Source organism: Corvus cornix, chromosome 12 (assembly GCF_000738735.6).
Source record: "Corvus cornix cornix isolate S_Up_H32 chromosome 12, ASM73873v5, whole genome shotgun sequence".
Taxonomy (NCBI): domain Eukaryota; kingdom Metazoa; phylum Chordata; class Aves; order Passeriformes; family Corvidae; genus Corvus; species Corvus cornix.
Window position 1 is genome coordinate 6,317,904 of NC_046342.1, and position 23,382 is coordinate 6,341,285.

At 61.8% G+C, this 23,382-nt stretch overlaps 1 protein-coding gene across 1 annotated transcript; it reads left to right on the forward strand.

Moving 5' to 3' along the window:
- The first annotated feature begins 283 nt into the window (after window positions 1–283).
- Window positions 284–21,766, forward strand: LOC104683450 (semaphorin-3F). The gene is given in 20 exon segments (XM_039559248.1): window positions 284–381; window positions 3,363–3,526; window positions 11,783–11,943; window positions 12,112–12,174; window positions 12,573–12,692; window positions 14,002–14,082; window positions 16,195–16,288; window positions 16,609–16,728; window positions 17,781–17,920; window positions 17,998–18,112; window positions 18,300–18,369; window positions 18,476–18,620; window positions 18,736–18,958; window positions 19,736–19,824; window positions 20,092–20,133; window positions 20,270–20,427; window positions 20,508–20,542; window positions 20,545–20,574; window positions 21,050–21,183; window positions 21,262–21,766. Coding segments are annotated over 19 exon segments (2,343 nt in total). The 5' UTR covers window positions 284–381; window positions 3,363–3,414; the 3' UTR covers window positions 21,673–21,766.
- The last annotated feature ends 1,616 nt before the right edge of the window (window positions 21,767–23,382 follow it).

Here is a 23,382-nt window from a genome sequence, read left to right on the forward strand (position 1 = left end):
GCCTCCTTCCCGGGACCGGCTGGTGGGCTGCGGAGGTGCGGCGAGCCACCGGCGGGCTGGCACGGCACGGCGGGGCAGCGCCTGCACCCCGCAACAAAGGGCCGGAGCCGGAGGTGAGCGGCGGGGGCGGCGCCGGGGCTCGAACCTGCGGCCCGGGGCGGTGGGCGTGGCCGAGGGCGGGTCTATGCAAACGACGCCCCCCGCGGCGGGCCCGCAACGGGGCCCAGTGGGGGCCGGGCCCCGCCCGGTGCCCGCCCCGCCCCGCCCGGCGCTCACGGGCCGGGGCCGCGGCGGCAGTCGCGGCCGAGAGATGGCGGGGGGCCGCGGGACCCCGGCGCGGCGCTGAGCCCCGCCGCCCTCCTCACCGGGACCCCCGCGGAGGTAAGAGCGGCGGCGGGCGGCGGAGCGGGTGCCCGGCGCGGGGGGCGCCCCGGGAAAACTTTCCGCCGCTCGGAACTCGCGCGTGTGGGTCCCCCCCGCCGCAACTTGCCGGTGAAGTGGGCAGGTGGGGCGGGGGCTGGTGCCGGCGGTGCGGTGCTGGGACCCCAGCCCCGAGCTGGCGGCGGCACCGGGTGCTTTGGAGACCCCCGCTCCCCGCCTCGCAGCGGGGCTGTACCGAGGTGGGGGACCCTGTCGGTCCCCCTGCTCCCGGGAGCCGCGGCTGGGCAGGCGCGCCCCGGTCCCGCTCGGGGCGGGGGGACTGTCGCAGGGGACGGGGGCTGGCAGGGAGCTCCCGGGGCATGGGGTTGCGGCAGGGCTCGGCGGCGATCGAGTGCCCGGGGAGGGGGTGCCGGGGGACACACACACGCCGGAGAACGCCCGGCACCCTGGAGCAGGCTGCCGGAGCCCGCCCCGGTGGGACGCCGAACCCCGATGAGACGCCGAGCCCCGGCAGGACCCCGCGCCCCGGCGGGCTGGGGGTGCGCGGAGAACGCCCGGGCGGGGGGCGCAGGGGACAGCCGGCGCTCCCTGGGGACAGGCCAGGCGTACCAGAGCGCAAAGTTGTGCAAAGTTATTTCCTGGGTGCGCGGGGCCGCGGTGGACATTTAGCGTTATTATATTATGTTATGTTCTTTTTTCCCCCTATTTTTCCCCCCTTCCCACTGATGGCATCGCGCGCCGTGGCCGGAGGTGGGCCAGGCTCCCCTCCCACTGCCTATCCTGCCTCTATTGCTTTTCCCTCCCAAAACGTTTCCTGCTCTCTCCCGAGGCCACGGGGAGCAGGCGTGCAGGCAGCCCTACCCCTGAGTCCCCCCGGGGTACTCCCGAGGCATCCCCTCAGCCCTCTTTGGGGGTTCGATCCCCAAAAGGAGCCCCTGTTCCAGACGAGAAAACCTTTCCCTAATTGCTTGGGCTCGGCGGCGCTGGGTTGACCAGCCCGGGGAAGGGGGGATGCAGCCGAGCGGGATTTTGATCTTCCTGCGGCAGCACAAGCAATGGCCAAACTTTAATTGCTAAAAAACCCCTCCAAGCCCAGACAGCCCGAGGGCTGGAGGGCAGGAATGTGGCCGCTCTCCCCTGGAGTTCTCAGTTTCCCCGGAGTGCAGATGACCCTGGAAATGGAGATTTCCTGGCCAAGGTGCACTCCAGCGGCCCGTTTCCCTTTTTGCTTCCTTGGAATTTGCCTTTCCCAGCCGGGTCTGGGTACCCCCCACTCACCGCCGGCCCTTTCCCCTCTCCTCGCCCTGCGCTTGCTGCGTTCCCCTCCTCTCCCTCTTTTCCTTTGTTTGCCATCTCGCTCCCTGTCTCTGACGCGTACGCCGCTCCATCCAAATGCAATAGTAGGATTTGCCAGAATTATTTCCTAAAGCTGCCGGGGAGAGGGGGGAGGTTTGGATGGAGGGGGGTTATTTAACTGCAACCAACTGGAGTTTTGGCTGGTGGAGGAATTGGGGGTGCAGGCTGTCCCGGCCTGGCGCTGATGGGAAGGGCAGAGCCTGGGAATGGGTGGGAGAAGGGGGAAGGCAGCCTGAAAAGGGATCGAACACCAGTACAATGGAACAGAGCTGGGTGTGCTTAGGGGCAGAGGAGCAAACTGAAATATTTACTGACCCCAAAGGCAAGAAGGAGAAAAAAACCCGCAGCCCCAGGGAGCAGCAGTGCCACCACACTCGGGGTCTTGCCCTGCAGCTGGTGACATTGCTGCTGCCCTTGCCCTGCTCGGGGCTGGGGCTGGTGGTGTGGGTACTGTGCACTGCAGGAGAGGCCAGCCAGACCACCCGGGTGGGGTGCGGGATTGCCCCCCTTGCAGCTCAGCATCAATTTCCGGGGTGCCCCAAAGGATTCCCGGCCATCCGTCCCGCTCCTTGGGTGTGCCTGTGCCCTGTGAGGCTGTGTGGTGGCAGCTGGGCAGAGCCCCGGAGGGCATGCCTTCATGAGGGTGTCACGCTGGGGACCCCAATTCCCACAGAACTGACCCCCTTTGGCCGGGCTGGCTGGACACTCCCCGCATGCCTGAGCCCAGCCGTGTACCGTGGCACAGTGCGTCCCACCCAGGCACGCCGCTCCCTGGGGACATGAGGGGCTTCCCACCGCGGGCCTCCTCCCAAATCCTGCCTGAAGCACTCTGGAGACCCCCAGGAGGGTGCTGCCTCGGGAGAGGGGCCTGACCCAGAGGACGGTGCGTCCAGGAGGGGCAGTGGGGTGCGCGGGGGGCACTGTGCACTGTGCTGTGCCGGGGTGCGTGTGTGGCTTGCTGGAGGCAGCTTGGCGGACTCTGCTCAGTGCCGGAGCCCCAGGGAGTCCAGCTGCCTGGCACACAGGCAGGGCTTTTTTTTTTTCCCCTCTTCTTTTTCTTCCTCTTTTATTTATGAAAAAAAAATCCCTTTTTTTTTTTTTTTTGTACGTTCTTGGAATAATGAAGTCCAGATTTCCTTCATGTTGGAAAGATTTGATCCCAGCTCTGCTTGCTGTGGCTTTGCTGGGGGCTGGGAGGAGAGGTGGGGAGGTGAGGGTTGGCAGTGGGACCCCTCTGGGTGCTGGGGCAGGGGGAGCCAGCCCAGAGGGGGGCTGGGGATGCTGCAGCTGAGGGGAGGTGTGAGGAGGGATGGAGGGATGCTCCTCACCTGGCCAAGGCTCGCTGTCTGGGGTGGAGGAGGGTGCTGCAGCAGCTCTGCCACGCTTGCCTCGCCCTGTGTGCTTGGCTGGGCACCCAAGGAGGTGAGGCTGTGGCCCCCCGATTCGTGCCCCCCACCCCCCAGTCTGCAGAGCGGAGTTCAGCCTCCCGGGGCTGGCTTCCAGTCCTCCCCAGAGGATGCTGCGTGCCAGCGGGTGATGGAGAGCAGGATGTGGGGTTTGTACCCCTCGGGGGGGTGGCGGGTGCAGCGAACTGACATCCCTCCCACGTGTGCCCTCCTTGGCAGGCTCGGCTCCCCCAGACTCCCCTCGATCTCGGCGCCAAGGCGCGTGCCCACCATGCCCGTGGTCGGTGTCCTCCTCTGGGCCACCCTGCTGACTCTGGGCTGGCGGGCTGCCCATCCCAAGGACCACAGCTTCGCTACCCCCAGGGTCCAGCTCTCCTTCAAAGGTAAGAGTCTGGTTGTTGGAGTGGGGGCAGGGTGGGACCCCAAGATGGAGGAAACCACGGGCACCCCAGTTCAGGCTCCTCCTCCTCCTCCTCGCTCGGGGGGGCATCAGCAATCTGCACCCTCAGAAATCCCCATGGGAATCCATATTCAGGTGTGGCTGAGCTCCCAGTCTGCACCAGCACACGCAGTCTTGGGGGGCTGGTAGCCTGCTTAGTCCCCCCAGTATGCTTCCTGTTGTGGGTGGGTGGCTCCCTCCATCTGGCAGAGCTGGGTGCTGAGGTGCGGGAAGCCCCTCCGGCAGCACCCCGATTCCAGACAGCAGCTTGACGCCGCCCCGACCCCCCCAGCTGGTATTAACGCCTGGGAGCTGGCAGGGAGCCGGGAGAGGCAGGAGGGGAGGGTGCTGGGTGGGGGGGAAGGGGCTTAACCCTTTCGTACCGGGGCTGTTTAGCCCACCCAGCCACTCTAGGAGCTGTGGGGGGACCCCTGGGTCAGCTTTGGGGTGCCCATAGGTGGAGGGGTTTGTCCTGAGCTCCTGTTTTGAGGCTGCTGAGCGGGGCAGGCTGGGGCTGATGAGGCAGGTCCAAGGGCTGCAAACCTTGAGGAGCGGAACGGAAATTGTCCCTGCTGGGCGCTTGCCTGCTTGGTTGTGTGTCAGGAGGTGACAGACACGAGGAGTCTCATGTCTGCCTCCCCTTGGGGTCCGTGGGAGAGCTGGGGCTGTGCTGCCTATGCTGTCCCACCGTGGCTTTGCCCTCTGGTCGCCTACTGAACCTGCAAGCCCACGGACGTGGGGGCAGAACTGATGGTGAGCACAGCAGAGGCAGGCAGGAGGGGCCGGGGGGCTGACAGCAAACGCAGTAGAGAAGCAGCAGCAGCCACGGGTGTTACAGGCTGGTCTTGACAGAAAAAATGGCTGGTATGAAGAGTCTGGGGACAAGTCCAGGCTGGAAAGCAGTGAGCAAGTTCCTCCCCAGAGGCAGGCGCCACTTTCCTCTCCAAACAGCGTTTTTGGAGGGTTTTGGGGGCTGCTGGGGCACTTCAGCTGCTGTATGGATTCTTCCCCACCCTGGCTTAAAACACCTTTTCCTCACAGCTGTGGGGAGCGGAGGCTCCAGTAAGGTCCCACCTGGACCTGCTGCCCACGGCTATGGCGTGCACTAGGAGTGAGATTAATTCTGGATAGGCATGGTTAAGCTTGCTGTGCCACAGGTTCGGGGCTGGTTTGGGGTTGGTTTTTTTTGGCCCCAGCTGGTTGGGGCAATGGTTCCTGGCTGTGCTCAGGATCTCCAGTTGTCCTCCCTCCTGCCTGAGGTGGTGTGGAGGGGCTCCCCCTGCCCTCGCTGCCTAGAGAGGGGATTTGCGGTGGGAGGAGGGCTGATTTGCACTGGCACATGGAGAAGAAATGCCAGTGGTGTGCTGGATCCAAGCACATCGGGATAAGGGAGGGTTGCCACTCGCCTCTTTCCTGCCTGCACTCTGACAAGGGTGGCAGTGGTGGAGAATTTTCCCGGGGTCTTCCTCGAGGGCCAGCTGGGGGCCACACACCAAACTGCTGGTGAGCAGCTTCCTGAGCTGATAATCTGCCCACAGCCTCCCTGAAGCCATAGGACCATGAGTGACAGTGACAGTGGCACTTCATGGATGGTCCAGCCCCTTCTCTTGCCTGGACAGGCAGGGATAATACCCAAAAGCCCAGCCCCAAATCCCCCAGTGCAACTGCAGACAGTGGGGTTGAGTGTGATCTGTCTGGGCTGGGGGACACTGGTGTGATGAGTTGGGCTGGGCTCTGCTGTCAGGGATGGCTGTGGTGCCACAGGGGACCAGGTGGCCGTTTGTGCAGCCACAGCTGCTGGGGTTGGGGTGCGGGTCTCCACCACAGCATCCTTCTGGCTAAAGCATCCCGGTGCCAGGGTGGGATCAAGGTGGCCTTGTGGCCAGGGTGCTGGGGAAGGAGCCGCCATGTCCCCAAGTGTGTCCCCCGGCGCCTTGCCTGGCCAGGCCTGGAGCCCTGCCAGCTGCGGGAGCGTCTCTGGGTTTGTTTGCCTTTGCTTGTTATCGCGCGCCAGAGGTTTGTCGCAGCTCCCCGGGGCCTGCGTCATCCTCTACGGAGCCCCGGCGTCTCTGAGTGCATTAAAAAAAATACATCCATAAAATACTGAAGTGATAGGAAAGGGGTGGGAACTGAGCTGTGCCCTGGTGCAGGGTGATGGGCCGGCCAGGGTCAGTCCTCCCCCCATCCCGTCACCCCTGTGGTCTCTTTACGTCTGTCCTCCTCTCAAGGCTTTCCTGTCCGTGTGTCGGCAGGAGGAAGGTGACCAGCATGGAAAGAACAGTGCTGGGAGCGGCTCCGGCACAGCTCCCTTTTGCCAACAGCTCTTCCCAGATCCCAGCCCAGTGCCGGCCAGAAATAGGGTGGATATTTTTAATCATCTCCGTGCTAACAATTCACTCGCTCCCCACACTGCTGTACACATCCTGCAGCCCCCTCTCCTCTGGGCCTTCCTCCGGGCCGGGGGCTCGGGCACCAGAGAGGCTGGCCCATTCCCCACGAGGATGCAGGAGGTGATGATGATGATGATGATAGTGATTCATCCCTCCGTGTCCTGCTCCCTGTCCAGCGTGGGAAAAGCATGTGGGAAGGAAGGGTGGGCTCTCGCCCCGCATCACGGCGGGAAGCCCTCGAGGTCAGGGCTCTCCATGGGGCTTCCAAACGAGAGCTGCTCCCCACAGTGAGGGGAACAGCCGTGCTGGCACCTCTCGGAAAAGCTGTGGCTGAGGTCCAGCCGGGGGCAGCCCTGGCAGGGAGGGGCTGGGTGAGAGGCAGGGCAGTTCCTGAAGGGGAAAAAAATTACTTTAAAAAGAATGAATCAAGCGTGGAGTCTCCTCTGGGCTCCACTGCCAGCCCGCTGCGTGGCCTGCCCCTGCCTGCCTTGTGCCTCAGTTTCCCTTCCCACCCCGCTGGCATCTCTGCTGGTGGCCAGGGGATATCAGCACACTTGATCCGGGCCAGGGGGTGGCAGATGGCTGGAGAGGAGCCTGGACAGGGGACCATGTCCCGGGGGCCGCCCAGGCGCCCTCCTAAGCTGCTACAGCTGTGGGCACTGCTTGGTGACAGCAGGATGGGATAAACACAGGGGGATACAGGGCGTGCAAGCAGGGCCAAGGGCTTAGGGGCAGCCAGTGCTGGGAACGTGCTGGGAGCACTGGCACTGTTGGTCCCCACCCTGGCATGAGTACCCCATGCTGCTCCTCAGACCCTGTAAAGGTCAGGGGGATGCCATAGTCCCCTTTCCCGTGCGCTGGGGGCGGGGACATGGGGCTGAACCCTGTGACCCCTAAGAGGATTTCCTTGGCTGGGACAGTGGGGGGCTGCGGCAGGGCCCCTCCACCCGCTGGGACCGGCTGCTGCTGGGGCTGAGCTCCCTGGCTCCGGCTGTGAAGCTCTATAATCTCCTTAAACCCTCCCCCCCCAAAAAAACCCTGTGCGATTTCAGCCCCCCCAAGTCTATATTTAATAAGCTAGTTATCACTCAAATTAACAATGCTTCTTATGGAACAGCATGGCCCTTCCCGGGGTCCTGGCACGGGTGTTCTCCCCACTCCAGTGCCGCTTGGGCACAGAGCAAAGGGCCTGGAGCAGCCTCAGTTTCCACCCGGCACCGTGCCTTCCCCTCGGGGCTGCGGAAGGAAATAATGTCCAAAAATCAAACAAAAAAGCCCAAAGAGCAGTGGGTTGGGGCACCGCAGCTCAGCACTCTGCTTTTGGGGTGATTAAAGTCCTTCTTTCTGAAGCCAGGCTCGTTCCTGAAGGGGATTTCATGTTGCTGGAGCATCCCCTGACCCAGCCAAGAGCCTGGTCACCACTGTGGAGTGATGCTCGGTGGGAACAGGGTCCCCCCTGCCAGCGCTGCTGGATGTTGGGGCACATCCACCCATCAGCGCTTGGGGCGGGCTGGCCGGGGGATGAATCAGCGGTTTCCGCTGAAAAAATGTGGGTTTTCTGTCTTTTTTTTTTTTTTTTTGGCTTGCGCCCAACCGGCCGGGCTGTGATGGCTGCAGGGAGCACCCGGCCGGCACTTCTTTCATCCCGAGGGATTTGACCCGGGCGGCTGCAGCACCTGTCCCCTGCCGGCACGGGGCGATGCTCCAGGGGGGCTGGAGATGATCGGGGGTGGAAGGCAGCAAGCGGGAACAGGAGTCATTTCATCTCCCAAGCCCCTGCAAGGCAGCTTCGGTTTCCTCCCACCTGTGAATCGGTTAAATGGGAAAAGAGCTTGGCTGGGGGCCACGGAAACTCTCTTATTACATGTAATTAGCTTAATTACATCATAAATAACCCATCAAGGGGTAGCGGAGTGACGCTCAAACAAATAAGCAATTCTGCTTTCATCGGACGACCCACCCAGCTCTTTGATCAGCCCCAATAACAACAAATGCTTTAACCACAAGAGGGGATGCATCCAGCCCCCTATCCCTCTCCCGGCATTGCTCCCCATCCTGCCCCTCTGACGCGTACCCAAAAAGCTGCATCTCAAATTTCAAGGAGGGGAAAAAATGAGTAGGGAACATAATCAGAATTTGGGGCACGCTTCTAAATTTGTGGGATAAAACGCTGCAGGATGGAGATGGGATTTATCCCTGCTGTGCCAGGCTCCCTTGGGATCAGTGCTGGGCTTCTCCATCGGCATTTAAAGTGAATTCATTCTCCCCCATGCAAAGAAAGGGCTCCCGAAAGGCGCTGGCTCCGCCAGCCGGGGGGGGGCGGGGGGGCGGGAGTGCGGTTATTGAATATAAACACGCCGTGTAATTTACATGCTAATTATGTTGAATGCGCTACAAGCCCATAATTAGAATCTAATTAGGTGAGAGCGCCTGTAATTGGTTTTGGGGAATGCAGTGATGGTGCACCTGGGGAGGTGACCCGCTCGGGTCGTAATGGCATTAACTCTTCGTGCTGGTGCCCTGGTGATGTTTGGGGGTGTCGGGAGGATTTGGGGGGCTGGGGTGGAGTGAGGAGTCCCTCGGGGTGCTCGGTTTATCGAGAACCCCCAAAATCTCTCTCTGGCTTTGGAGATCAGCACTGGTCTCCGTGCCAATGGGTGTTAAATAGGGACCACTCACCCCTGCCCGATGGGGGCCAGTGGTGACAGCCAGCAAGGGTGGCACTGTGGACAGCTGCCGAAGTTGGGAATGCAGCCCGAAATTGGCATTGCAGGGGGAATTTGGCTTTGCAGAGCATGCAGTCGGGCGGGGGTGCCGTGGGTAGAGCAGGGCATCGCGCCTTGTTGTCAGCCCTGGGGCTCCTGGCCGCCGGCATCACTCGAGGGCGCGGGGTAATTACAGCTCAACGCCCAAGGACACAAAACGATTGCGGGCAGGAGAGTCCCAGGGGGCTCGGTGGGGGCTCCGCGGAATGTTGTGAGGCGACGGTCCCCAGGGAGGCCACCCCTGGCTGTGATGCCGAGCGGCTCCTGGCTCCGGTGCTCGGCAATTAAAATAGGATTAGGCTCCCGGCCAGCCGGGGAAGCTTTGCCGGTGCCGGGATTGGCAATGGCGATGCCGGGGGGAATATGCTCGTTGGGGCGCATCGGCTAATGAGCCGGCTTCTCCAGCCCGGCCGGGGCGCCTGCCCCGCTCCATCCCCAGAGACACCCCATGGCTGCTGGGGGAGGGTTTGGGGGCACGGTGACACTGGGGGCTTAGGCAGTGCGATGGAGGTTTGGGAGGTCAGAGGTTGTGGCAGGGTCTTGCCCGCCCCGCCATCCTCTTTGGAGAGGGCGTTATGGGGCAGTGGGTCCGTCACCGCCCTGCTTTGGGAGTGCCCCCTCTGATCGCTGGGCCGTGGGGGGCTGAATGGAGCCCCCGGCGGGGGGCCAAGGCCCTTTGTGCTACTGGTCCTGTCCCCTGCCAAGCCCTGGAGACGCCCATCCTAATGGATGTGGGATATTTGGGGCTGTCACTGACATGGAACCCTCCACCACCAGTGTCCTGGAGCTCCAGGATCCCGGGGCTGTTGGTGCTGGCATCCCCAGGCTGGGCAGGGATGGCAGATGAAGGATTGTCCTGGCATGGGGGCTCCTGTCCAGTTGAAGTGCCATCCCTTTCTCTGCCTGCTCCAGGTGTCTCTGTCCTGGGTGGGAAGCCTGGGCACACGACTCCATCATTGGCAGCCGTGGACGAGCTCTTCTGCTGTGCCTGTGCCACCCACTGCCAGAGCCACCCTGCCCTCTCCTGGCTCCCGAGCTCGGTCCCCACCGACACCAGCATGGCACTGAGGGAAGCACCAGCACGCACACACGGTGTGGGGCACACACCCGCACACACACGGGGTATGGGCCCATGGGGCAGCGTCAGGACATGGGACAGGCAGGGACCAGACCCAGTGTGCCACGGCACAGGCGGGGATTGCTGCAGGACAGGCTGGGACGCCATGGGTGGCATGTGAGCCAGCACCAGCAACAGGGAGCATCTGGAGCCCAGATGGGCCAGGCAGGAGGAGGAGCCCGCTGTGGGTGGGTGGGTGAGCGGCCCCCCGGCCCCCCATCCGTGGCACTGTTCCAGTGCACCTCTGCCATGGCTCCCTGCCTGCAGCCCAAACTCCAGCCCTTCCACATGCCCACCGTGCTCGTCCCGTCTGTCCAGCCCTGGCAGAGGGGCAGGCCCCAGGCTGGGAGCGGTTCCTGTCCCCACAGCCCGCTCCCACGGTTCTGTGTGTGAGCACTGGCCTCACTGCCATGGCCCAGCGGGTCCAGCAGCTGTGCTGGTGCCCCACTGCGGGACTGGGGAGCACCGCTGCCAGCCGGGGAACAGAGGGGGTGCCCTGGATGGGGAAGGGACCCTGGTGGCACCTGTGGGACATTCCAGTGCCTCATGCGGCCGGGAGGTCAAGGAGATCTGCAGGCACTTGGCCTCCCGTTGGGAATGGCAGCTGGCTGCTGGAGCCCTGCCCGGTGCTGCCTGGAAGCCGGTGTGATGCTTCCTGACACTGACCTGCGGGACCCTGCTCCGCCCCTCCCTGGGAAGGGGGGTCCCCAGAGCTGCTCCCAGTGCCTGCACAGGGCACCCCTCTGCAGGGAGGGACAAACTCCACAGGGTGAGGGTGCTCTTTGTATCAGTGTATCATGGGTGTGGCATCCCATGGCTGTTGGTGGCATCCAAAGAGGATGACAACTCTGAAGAGTATGGCATCTGGGGCAGATGGCATCCCATGAGGGTGACATCCAGTGGCTGAGGGTGGCATCTGATGGTTGGTTGTGGCATCCAAAGAGGGTGACACCTTTTAAAAGAGTGGCATCTCCAAAGGAGTTGGCTTCAGAGGCACATGGCATCATGTGGAGGTGGCATCCAATGGCTGTTGGTGGCACCTTAAGAGAGCAGCACCTTCAAAAGGAAGCATATGGGGAAGATGACGTCCCATGGGGGTGGCATCCAGGGCAGATGTCATCCCATGGAGGTGGCATCTGATATTTGGGGGCGGTATGCAAAGAGGGTGACACCTCCAAGGGGAATGGCACCTCCAAAGAGTGGCATCTCCAAAAGGTGGTGGCCTCCAGGGCAGATTGTATCCTGCCGGGGCGGGGTGCTCTGTTTTACTCCTGCCCTGGCCCCTGCCGCGTGGTTGTTGGCACCGGCCCACATCATCTGCAGCACTTCTGCCTTCCATCTGGCTGCCTCATTGCACTTGTGAATATTCATGACCCTCATTATCCTCTTTCACTCCTTGCTCCCACACTTAGGCTAAAAATAACTTTCCAAGGGGGATGGGGTGTGGGGGGCGGGAGGCTCATCCCCTCCCCTGGAGCTGGTTCCTTGGGGTCCCAGCTCCCCCATCCTAGGAGCCAGAGGCTTGGCTGGAACAGGGGGTCACAGTGCAGGAGAGGGATGATGCTGGAGATTTTGGGAGCTGTGCTCTCTGGGCTGGGGTGGCAGAGAGCCCCTGCCTCCTGCCCCATCTCAGTGGCAACCTCCACTCCCTGCTGGATCTCCTGAGCACAGGTCCTGATGATTTCTCTCCTGCCCACTCTTGGTTGTCCCAACTGGCCACGAGCATCTCTGTCATTGTCCCATGTCCTGCATAGAGGTTGGCAGTATCATGGTGCTCATGGAGTGGAAAGTGGGGCACCAAGGGACTGGAAGGCGGTGAGCACCTCTTCTCATGGGGTGTCCTCCAGCTGGGCCCTGTCTTCCCTCAGGGATGACCCTGAAGACAGGAAGTCCCTAGGGTACTGACCCTTTCCTCTTTCCCCTTGTAGAGCTGAAGGCAACAGGCACAGCACACTTCTTCAACTTCCTCCTCAACTCCAGTGACTACCGCATCCTGCTGAAGGACGAGGACCACGACCGCATGTATGTGGGCAGCAAGGACTATGTCCTCTCGCTGGACCTCCACGACATCAACCGCGAGCCCCTCATCGTAAGCTGCCAGCACGGGGCAGGGGGGAGCGGGTGGAAGGGGGTAATTGGGCACTTTGGGGGCCTTTTGGATGCCAGGGCGAGAGCTCCATGGGCATAACTGGTGCTGGTGGGGCAGTGGTGGGGCCACGTGGGAGTCCTGCTCTGCACTGGGTTGGTGTTTCCACAGATCCATTGGCCCGCGTCCCAGCAGAGGATCGAGGAGTGCATCCTGTCAGGCAAGAACAGCAATGTGAGTAGCTACCATGAACCCCCTTCTGGCAGTGGAGTGGGGCTGGTACTGGAGGGGGATTCATGTCCCCGTGTCCTACCCTGGAAAAACCCTCCCCCAGCATGAACAGACATGTCAAGATGGGGTGGCACTCCAGGGTGTCGCAGTGTCCTGTCACCTATTCTGTTCCAGCCAGGCAGGTCCTGGAGAGCTTCCCGTGCAAGTAGGAGGCCAAGCTCCCCATGCTGCTTCCTCTTACCAGCCAGGGCTGGGCCCTCCAGCTTGCCAGCTCGTGGCCCATGCCAACCCCTGATCCGGGCTGTCCAATGACCCACTCCATCCCATACCCACACCAACATGGCCTAACCACAATCTACAGCCCCCGTGCTTGGGTTGACACGTTCTCCTCTGCTTCCCAGGGGGAGTGCGGCAACTTCATCCGCCTGATCCAGCCCTGGAACCGGACACACCTCTACGTGTGTGGCACTGGCGCCTACAACCCCATCTGTGCCTTTGTCAACCGCGGGCGCAAAGCCCAGGTGAGGGGTGGGAGGGACGGGGGTACTGAGTGGTGCCTGGCACCGTGGTGCTGGCACAGCCAGCTGGGGACTGTGGTGGGGTGGGTGCTTGGCTCGGCTCTGCTCTGCTGGCTGGTGGGAGGGGTTGGGGGGCTGAGGGTTGGGGCAAGGGCAGGCTGGGGGCGACCATGGCTAATGGTGTTGTGCTGCTGAGCGGGGCCAAGCCATCTCCACAGACCAAGCACTTCTCCTTATGCTGGAACTTGGCTGTACTCCGATGGCAGCTTCCACACAACGTGCCCTCCCACCCTGCTGGCTGCAGCCACTGCTGGATCTCCGCTGGGACAAGGGACCCGTCAACCCAGCTTCCCACTGCCAGGCTGCTGAGCCCCTCACTGTGGATTCCAAGGATGCTTGGCACCATGCCAGCAGCAGTGCTGCACAGGGAGAACCCTGCAGAGATTGTGGCAGCACGTGTGGCTGTGTCAGGAACAGCTCCGGATGGATGTCACCCAGTGCCAAGGACCACAACATGCAGTGAGAGGGTGGCATCAAAGCTGCATGCCACCCGGCAGGATGTGTGGCAGACAGAGAAGCATTTTCAAGACAGCCCTGGGAGGGAGCCAGTCTCTGCAAGTAGCAGCATGAGTATCCCAGGGGTCCCAAGCCCTGTGAGGTGTCTGTCCCCTCCACACTGGGGTGACAGGTCCCAGGCCGTGTCTTCTCCTGAGGTTGGAGAGGGAGTTACCAGCTCAAACAGAGGGAGGATCACGTCGCTGGATATAAAGGACAGGTGTCTGCCTCAGAGCCCCCAAGCCTGGCACGGGCACTGAGAGAGGTGGATGCTACTCAGACCAGTCCAAATTGGGATTGGACTGGGACTGGAGATCAGCAGCATATGAGGAGGACCAAGGGTGCTAGTGCATTTGAGGACAGCACTAGCTGTCCAGCAGAGCCAGTGGCAGTGTGGAAGCGTTCCAGTGACCTTTGATGCTGAGGCATTGTTCATCAGCACAGGAGGAACAAGGTGGCAGGTGCCGTTTTGAGCCCCCAGGTATGAGCCCTGCCTGGCTGGCTGTGGGCAGCCATCTCTTCACTCTCTCTACCCCATGCTAGGGCACCCCAGTTCTGTGGGAGAGAGCAGAATCCATCCTGGAGAAGCTCCTGCTGGAGGCCAGCCCAGCCTGGAGCATCAAGGAACCCAGGGGGTCAGCAGTGCTGCTGCTCAATGGGCATCCATCACCCCAGCTCTTGGGGTCCCCTACTCACCCCTGCCCTGGGGGTCCTTCCCCTGCCGGCGCTAACTCTCTGCCCTGCTCCTTTTCCCCAGGGGTTTCCGCCGAGCCAGCCGGGAGGCCGGGAAAGCAGATCCACCGACAGCCCCCTCAGCCCGAGACCAGCACAGAGCAAGGTGGGAACCGGTGTGGGAGCCCGCCGCAGCCGTGCCCACCTCTCCCCAGGGGCACGCCAGAGCCGCGGGCTCCTTCGTCCCACTGGCATGCTTCCGACCCCTGGGCCGGGCGCCCCGTGCCGTGGGCATCCCCGCCATCCCCTTCCCTCTCAGCACAGCATCTCCCGGCCACCGGCCTGGCGTCGGCTTTCCTTCTCTCACTAACTCTTTCCTCCTGGTCCATGTAGGATCCCCCCCGTGGGGGACACTGTCAGGGATGGTGGCTTTCCACCCACCGCTGACTTTGCCTGACTCCAGACTTGCTGTGTCCCTTGGAAGTGACACAAGGAAGTGACCATGTGTCAGCAGAGCCACAGGGCTTGGGATGATTCAGGGGAGGATGCCAAAGTGATGTGCAAGAAGGTGTTTGGGTAGGGCCCACAGAAACATTACTGAGCAGCTGTTTCGCCTTGCCCCAAGAGGGACTTGTGTCATCCTGGCAGGCAAGTGCCCTCAGGGAGGTGACAGCATCCCCAGCTTCTGGGAACACCCCAGTGTGCAGCAGATGCAGTGTGCACCCTGACAGTGTCACCCCCGAGCCTCTCCCCTCCGGACTAACATGGGTCAGTGCATGGGCTGGGGAGCATGGGGGACATGGGCACCCCGGTGCAGCCTGGGGCTCCCCCAGCCCCTCAGGTGGTTGGGGGCAAAGGGTGATGCTTGGCAGTGAGCATCTCTTCGACTGCGGGCAGCTCCTGCTGCCAATTTCCCAGTGCCAGCTGGGAAAACACTCTTGCCATTTTAGCCCCCTCAGGTCACCCCAGTTCCTCTCTCCCTGCTGGGGAGAGGGTGTGTGTCCTAGCAGGAGCTCCCTGGGGGCTGCCAGCACGTGCTTCCCAGCAGCTCCGGTGCATTTCAAGGTGCATTAGCCGATCAGCAGTGCCAGCACCACAATGGCTTCCATGTTGCCTGACCAGGAGGGTGAGATGTGCAGCCAGTGCCAGGGCTATGCTGGAGAGAGAGAGGTTGTCCATGTGAGGCGTTTGCCCACCTCAGGAGCAGGGCCAGCGTTGGGCAGAGGCATTTGTGATGGTGATGGTGGCACAGACAGCGCAGCGATGCAGATGGTGAAACGTGGCTGTGCCCGTCTCTGGGCCCACATGCTCCAGGAGGAGCTGGTGTGAACAAACTCTCCAATGTGAGATGCCCGTGGTGAGATCCCAGCCCCTCATCCCCTCCTGTTCTTCCCAGAGCCAGTCCTCTGGCAGGACCCTCCTGGCCTTTCAATGGGGCATGGCTGTCACCATGTCCATCACTCATGTGCCAAAGCCAGGGCACAGGGCCAGTGGGCATCTGCCTGATTTGGTTGCTCAAGGTTCCCCCCATGCCCAGGCTCCCCATGGATGCTCCTGTGCTGCTGCTTTGTCTCAGCTGAGGGTGGTCCCTCTGCCAGGGTGAGGGGTGATCTGGCTGGGCCAGCCTGTCCCTGTGTGCCCCTAGCCAGCACTGGCAGAGGATTTTGAGTGTGTCTCCAGAGGCAGTGTGGGTCTCACTCCTGGCTGGGAATGTGTGGTGTTGCCAGGGATGGCCATAGGGAAGGCAGAAGTGACAGTGGGAAGGCATCCCATGGAGCAGACACAGCATCTCACCGTTTGAAGAAAAGCACTGGAAAATGGCCCCTGGCGAGAGAAGTACAGTGGGTCCAGCAGCCGAGCTGTGCCGAGCTGTGCTGAGCTGTGCCGCAGGCCAAACCCTGCCTGCTGAAGCTGCTGGACTGTGTGACCTTGCTGGGCAAGCAGCGATCTGCAGCACAGCCAGCTGGAGTGAAGAGGCAGTCAGAGGGGGATGTTGTCCCAGACCTGGGAGATGGATGCCCCACTTCAGCCTGGTGGCTCAGCCAAGTCTCCAAGTGGTGGAGGGCATGGAGAAGCACCCAGCATTTTTGGAGGAGTCACTCACAGGAGCTTCAGCTTCTCAGGAGACCTGCAGACCCCTTGTGTGGTCCATCCGCATCTGTCCTCGCTGCTGTGCGCCATCCTGGAGCAGGCTGCCTCTCCTGCTGGGCTTTGGGAGCTGTCACATGAATGGAGGGGTGAAGGTCTAACCAGCTGCTCTATTTGCTTCCTTCTCCAGGATTACATCTTCTACCTGGAGCCAGACAAGCTGGAGTCGGGCAAGGGGAAGTGTTCCTACGACCCCAAAGTAGACACCGTCTCTGCATTAATAAGTGAGTCCTGTGGCTCCCTGGTGCCAGGGCTTCCTGCGCTGGGCAGAGGGAATATGCAGGTGGGATGGAGCAGCTGCTCCCACCAGGAGCAGGGTTCCTGCTCTGCTACCCTTACCTGCTCCAGCTGGCCAGGCACCTGGCTCAGCTGAGGTGGGGATTGTGGTAACAGAGCAGTGCCAACCTCCAGAACCCTCTGGAATGGTCACAGGCAGTGGGTCTGGGTTACCTGGTGGCTACCAGCCAGGTCTGGGGCTGGCAGTTGAAGAAGGTGGGTGGATGGGATGAGGTGGGGGTTCCTGGCTGACCTCTGCTCTCTGCAGATGAAGAGCTTTATGCTGGCGTCTACATCGACTTCATGGGCACGGACGCAGCCATCTTCCGCACCATGGGCAAGCAGACGGCCATGAGGACAGACCAGTACAACTCCCGCTGGCTCAACGGTGAGTTCAGGTGTCACTGGCCCAGGTGCCCTGGGGGCCCCTTGGCTCCAGCCCTAGAGATGAGACCTGGCATGTGGTCCTGCATCCTTGTGCCATGACAGAGACAGCAGCCAGCCTGGGCAGGTGGGTGGGTGAGTGGCTGGGTGGACGGATGGAGAGATGATAGACAGAAGATGTATTGGTGGATGATGGATGAATGGATGATTGGTGATGGATGGATGGATGGATGGATGGATGAGTGGAAGAATTGATGATGGATGGATGGATCATGGAGGATGCATGGATGGAGGATGGATGGATGGATAGATGGATGGATGGATGGATGGATGGATGGATGGATGGATGGATGGATGGATGGATGGATGTGCAGGCACAAGAGCAGGGATAGCTGTGTGGGGCAGTGACAGACATGCCTGGAGCTTTGCTGGACGGTGGGAGCAGACAGCTGGTGAGAGATGGGGCTGGCTCTGCTGGTGTCTGTGCATGGGATTCTGCAGCGCTGAGATGTCAACCGTGTTGCCTGCAGTCGGTGACCCCAAACATTCGTCCTGCCCCCCTCGGAGCACCCTGCCTATGGGGCAGCAGCTGAGTAAACAGAGCAGAGCAGATGGGATGATCCTGCCGGGCCGGGGAGCCAGCGGGGTGGTAACCCGAAGAGGGGGAGCTGTCAGCGCAGGCTGGACACCGGCTGATGGATGGCAGGGAGAAGCTTCCTGAGAAGCTTCCATGCTGTGTGCTTCCTTCCTGGGGGGAAGACTGGTTCCCACCACCTTGCTCATAGAGCTGATGTATCCCTTCAACCTGTGGACCTCAAGGATGCTCCCAGGGACCTCAGGGATGCTTCAAGCCTCTCCTGGTGCACTAGGGATCAGAAAAGACAGCCAGTTCCTCAGATGCAGCTCTTGCCCTGTGACCACAGCATTGCTTTTCCAGGAGTGGGGTGATGGTGCAGCAGAGGGGGGCTCAGCATCCTGCTGTGGATGGGTGCACAGCAGCCATGGAGCAGGGGTGCCGCTGGGCTGATGGTGCCGTGCTGTGCTGTGCCATTCCAGACCCAGCCTTCGTCCGTGCCCAGCTCATCCCTGACAGCAGCGAGAGGAATGATGACAAGCTCTACTTCTTCTTCCGAGAGAAGTCGGCTGATGCCCCACTGAGTCCCGGGGTCTATTCGCGCATCGGGCGCATCTGCCTGGTGGGTGTGGCAGAGGACAGGCAGGGAAGCAGGCAGGGGGACAGGCAGGGCTGAGCACAGGGGTCTCACTGTTGCAGAATGACGACGGGGGCCACTGCTGCCTTGTGAACAAGTGGAGCACCTTCCTGAAGGCCCGGCTCGTCTGCTCTGTGCCGGGACCCGACGGAATTGAAACGCACTTTGACGAGCTCCGTGAGTGTGCGAGGAGAGGGATGGGAGCCTTCTCTACCCCTGCAGGCTTGGGGGGCACCCTGGGCAGAGCTGGGGACCCCCTTGCTGCCCCCTGCCTCTTGCTCTTCCATGGGTAACTGCTCTCCCTGTACCCCCGGTGTCCCTGCCCACCTTCCCTATGGTGACACCTCCATCTTTCTGTCCCAAGAGGACGTCTTCATCCAGCAGACTCAGGACACCAAGAACCCTGTTATCTACGCTGTGTTCTCTGCTTCGGGGTGAGTGCTGACCCTCCTGGCATGGTGCAGCAGAGGAGGGGGTCCCAGCTGGGTGGGTGTCCTGGCAGTGCCATGACAAAGGTTGGCAGCAGGTCCTTCCCCCCAGGTCGGTCTTCAAGGGCTCTGCTGTGTGTGTCTACTCGATGGCTGACATCCGCATGGTCTTCAACGGGCCCTTTGCCCACAAGGAGGGACCCAACTACCAGTGGATGCCCTACACAGGGAAAATGCCCTACCCCCGTCCGGGCACTGTAAGTACCCCCCAGGCACCACAGGGAGGGGAGCCAGAGCCTGCCAGGCAGCTGGCACCCTCAGAGCTGTGCTGCGGTACCGACTCAGCGAGCACTGGTGACGTTTGTGCCACAGTGCCCCGGGGGGACCTTCACCCCATCCATGAAGTCGACCAAGGACTACCCTGACGAAGTGATCAACTTCATGCGCGCGCACCCGCTGATGTACCACGCCGTGTACCCCACGCACCGCCAGCCGCTGGTGGTCCGCACCAACGTCAACTACCGCTTCACCACCGTGGCCGTGGACCAGGTGGACGCGGCAGACGGGCGCTATGAGGTGCTTTTCCTGGGCACAGGTACCCACGCCGCGCACCGCGGGGAATGCAGCATGCTCCGGCGCGGCCCCGGAGGGCGCGGGCACCACCAGGGCTGGCCAGAGCACGGTGCCCTCCACCGCTAGAGCGGGGTGAGGGGCTGAGACTGCCCCCCCCGAGATCCCCGCCCCTCCTCGAGAGTCCAGACTGTTCTTTCCCTGTCCCGATGCCGTCCCACAGACACTACTGTCCTGCCTGGTCCTTCCCTTAGCTCAGCTCCTATCCCTGAAGCTGCCAGTCCAGCATGATACTTCCCATCCTAGGGATTCTACCATCCAGCCTCATCCTTTCCTGACCCTAGCACCCATCCAATTTGCTTCCTATTTCCCATGCTAACCCGTCATCATCCAGCCCTGTGCCTTTCCTGCCCAGTTGCCCATTCTACAGGCACTGACATCCAGCCCTGTCCTTCTCAGACCTCAGTGCCCATCCTGGGGGCACTATCATCCAGGCCAGTGCTTTCTCTACTCTTAATGGGCACCTCAGAGCCCCCGTGATCCATCCTGGTCCTTGTCTTGCCCTGTTGCCTGTCCCCATGCTGCCCTGGGTGGTGGCAGTCTCTAGGCACAGGGAGTGACCTGAGCTGGCACACTGCACCCCTGAGCTGGCACACAGCTACCTGCCACAGCAGGAGAGAGATGGGGATGGGCTTCGGGGATCCTTCCTCCCCGCAGCCTCAGCAGGGACCCCCTTCCCAGGCAGGGAGGGCACGGTGCCCAGGGGTAGTGCTGAGCACCTGGGCACTATGATGTCTTGCAGATCGGGGCACCGTGCAGAAGGTCATCGTGCTCCCCCGGGATGACATGGAGACAGAGGAGCTCATGCTGGAGGAGATTGAAGTGTTCAAGGTAAGGGCTGGCATGTCCTCTACTCTGCTGAGTGTTCTTGACCCAGCCAACCAGCCCCTTGGGACACCAGCCAGCCCCTTGAGACATCTTGGCCAGCTCTGGAGGGACTCCAGGCATTGGTCCTCCTGCCTGCTGCCCACTCGCGTCTTCCCCTGCCTGCTCCGCCTGCTCCAGCTGCCTCTGGGGGGTTTGGGGTGCTCACCCCAGGACTGTAGTGTCAGTCCAAGCAGTCACCCCTCCATCTTCTTCATTCCTCCCCTCATCTAGGTGCCAGCACCCATCAAGACGATGACCATCTCTTCCAAGAGGGTGAGTCAGAGCCCGTGGGCCCAGCTGTGGCATTGCCCAGCTTCATCACAGCACCTTCCGGAACAGGAGGCACATGGAGGCCCTAGTGCAGTGGGGATGAGGTAGCATCTCACCCTGTCCTCTTTGTCCCCAACAGCAACAGCTGTATGTGTCCTCGGCCGTAGGCGTGACCCACCTGGCCCTGCACCGCTGTGACGTGTACGGGGAAGCCTGTGCCGACTGCTGCCTGGCCCGGGATCCGTACTGCGCCTGGGATGGCAGCGCCTGCACCCGCTACTCCGCCTCCTCCAAGAGGTACAGGGCGGGCTGGGGAGAGGGTCAGGGAGTGACCCCCCAGCCCCAGGCTCCCCCTTTCACCTCCCACTTCCCCACAGGCGGAGCCGGCGGCAGGACGTCCGGCATGGCAACCCATCCGGCAGTGCCGCGGCTACAACTCCAATGGTGAGTGGGGTCTGGGGCAAGGCCCTGCAGTGTGGGGCAGCTGGGAGGGGAGGCTGAGGGCACCCGCCGGGAGGTGGGGACATGGGGATTCTCTGGTGGGTTGATGGTTTGTATGGGAAGATACACAGATGAATGGGTGGATGAGTGGATAGATTGGAGAGGAAGATGAACATAGATGAGTGGATACATTGGGGATAAGAACAAGCACAGATGAATGGATTGGTTCATGGATGGATGGGCAGATGGATACATTGGACAGTAGCATGAACATGGATGGATAGATGGATACACTGGGGATGGAATATGGGTGGATAGATGGATGTGTTGGGGAGGAGATTGAACAGATTTGGATGGATGGATGGATGGATGGATGGATGGATGGATGGATGGACGGACACCCACCCTTGGAGACAGGGTGGGCAGGGGAGCAGTGCAGTGGGAAGGGGGTGACCTGGCTGCCCATGGCCCCCTGCAGCCAACAAGAACACAGTGGAGGCCGTGCAGTACGGGGTGGAGGGCAGCACAGCCTTCCTGGAGTGCCAGCCCCGCTCGCCCCAGGCCAGCATCAAGTGGCTGCTGCAGAAGGACAACAGCGACCGGCGGAAAGAGGTAGGGCAGGGCAGTGCTCCGGGGGTGCCGGGGGTGCCGGGCGCCAGCCGGCTGAGCCGTGCCCCCTCTCACCCCCAGCTGCGGGTGGAGGGCCGGGTGCTGCGCACGGAGCAGGGCTTGCTGCTGCGCGCCCTCCAGCTCAGCGACAGCGGCCTCTACTCCTGCACCGCCACCGAGAACAACTTCAAGCACACGGTGACCAAGGTGCAGCTCCGCGTCCTCAGCAGCCGCGCTGTCCACGCCATGCTGGTGCAGGCGGAGACCCCTCCTGGCCTGCCGGGTGCCCCCACTCCCCGCTACCAGGACCTGCTGCAGCTCCTCAGCCAGCCCGAAATGGGACTCCTGGACCAGTACTGCCAGGGCTACTGGCGGCACACAGCTGCCAGCCCCCCGCAGCCGCTGGCTGGCCTCAAAGCCAAGGAGCAGCAGGACCAGAAGAAGCCTCGAAACCGCCGGAATCACCAGCCAGAGACCTATGGGCATACATGAAACCATCATCAGGGACTTTGCTAGCACAGTGGTCTATTTTTCCCCCCTTTTAATATTAAAAATATCTATAAATAAATATATATATATATATACATCCACGCACACACACACGCAGACACGCGCGCTCCCCCCTCCCACGGGAGGTGGTATTTATTTGTAGGTTGTACATAGTCAACCTGGGGTGGTCCTACCCCCACCTCCCACCCCCAGGGAGGAGCAGGGACCCCTGGGGAGGAACAGGGACCCCCGAGGTGGCTTCAGTCACCATCACTGTCTTCCCCCCTGCCAAGGACCCCCAGATCCATGCAGGGACCACAGGTCACTACAGCCACTGTCCCCACAGCTGGGGCATGATACCATGCTGGGGGATGGAGGTCCTGGTGTGGGAGGGGATGATGCCCTGGGGAGGGCAGGGGAGGTGAGGTGGGGAGGGGAGACAGGGAGGGGAGGCAGCACCAGACGAGGTCTGCCCACGGCAAGCTGGGCGTGGCCATCATAGCTTTGTGCCTCAGTTTCCCCACAGGGTTATGGAGGAGCAAGCGCTTTCTGTGGGGAAGCTGCAGACCACCAGGCAAGCTGAGGAGGAGGGTGCTGTGGGGTGAGGGTACATGGCTCTGTCACCTCCCCAGGGGCTTGGCAGGGGAGAGATGGGACCTTAAGGTAGGACCAAGGTGTTCAGGCAACAGTGGGGGCTTGGCCCCAGGGTCTTTGGGTGGAGAAGGGAAGGAGAAAGGGGCCATGCTGATGTGAAACCTCGAGCAGCTGCTGGTGCTTGGTGACAGTGGCACCCAGGGGTGTTTGGGGCACCCAGGGGTGTTTGGGGCACCCAGGCCATCAGTCGCCCCCTTGGGGCACCCCGCTGGGTGTGGGGGGTTGTAAAGAGTGTACATGGGAAACACAGGGGTGACCAGGGCTAAGTAAGTGCTCCCTGCTGCAGCCGGGGGCACTCCCAAATAAACACTGGCTTTGGGACAGAGGCGGGCGCTTGCGTGTGCTCTGTAGGGGACGGACCTGGCCCCCACCACATAATCCCCTGAGCCCTGCCAGGGTTCCCCTGGGGGAGCACTGGGCCACTGGTGCTGGGGGACAGGGCAGGGGCTGTGGGGAGGTGGCGGTAGTGGGTGGTACTGCTGGGTGTTGGGGTACACTGTGCTGGGCTGGTGGCTGGCCGCCAGCACCGGGTGTTGCTGAAGGCACTGGGAGCACTCAGAGTCCAGTACTGGGGGCACGGGAAAGTACTGGAGCACTAGGAGATGGTACTGGGAGCTGGTACGTGGTGGTACTGGGGGCATGGAGCAGGGAGAGACTTTACAGAGGGCACTGAGGGTGGTAGTGGATGACACTGAAAGCACTTTGGTTGGTATGGGTGCAGTACCAAGCTCCTCTGAGTAGTTCCTGGAGGCACTGGGGTCAGTGCTGAAAGGCCCTGGGGGTAGTACTGGGAACACTGGAGGTTGGTACTGGGCAGTACTGGGAGCACCAGGAGAAGTACTGAGGCATTAGTATTTGGTAGTAGGAGCTGGTACTTGGTACTGGTAGCACTGGTAGGGTACTGGTAATAGTTCTATAGGGGTGGCTGGGGTTGTAGTGGGCAGTGCTGGGCTGTACCGGGGCATTCTGTTCAGTATTGGGGTATAGGAGGGGGTACTGGGCTGCTCTGGGCAGTCTAGAGAGGCACTGGTGTGAGCACTGGAGGTGCTGAGGCTGTGC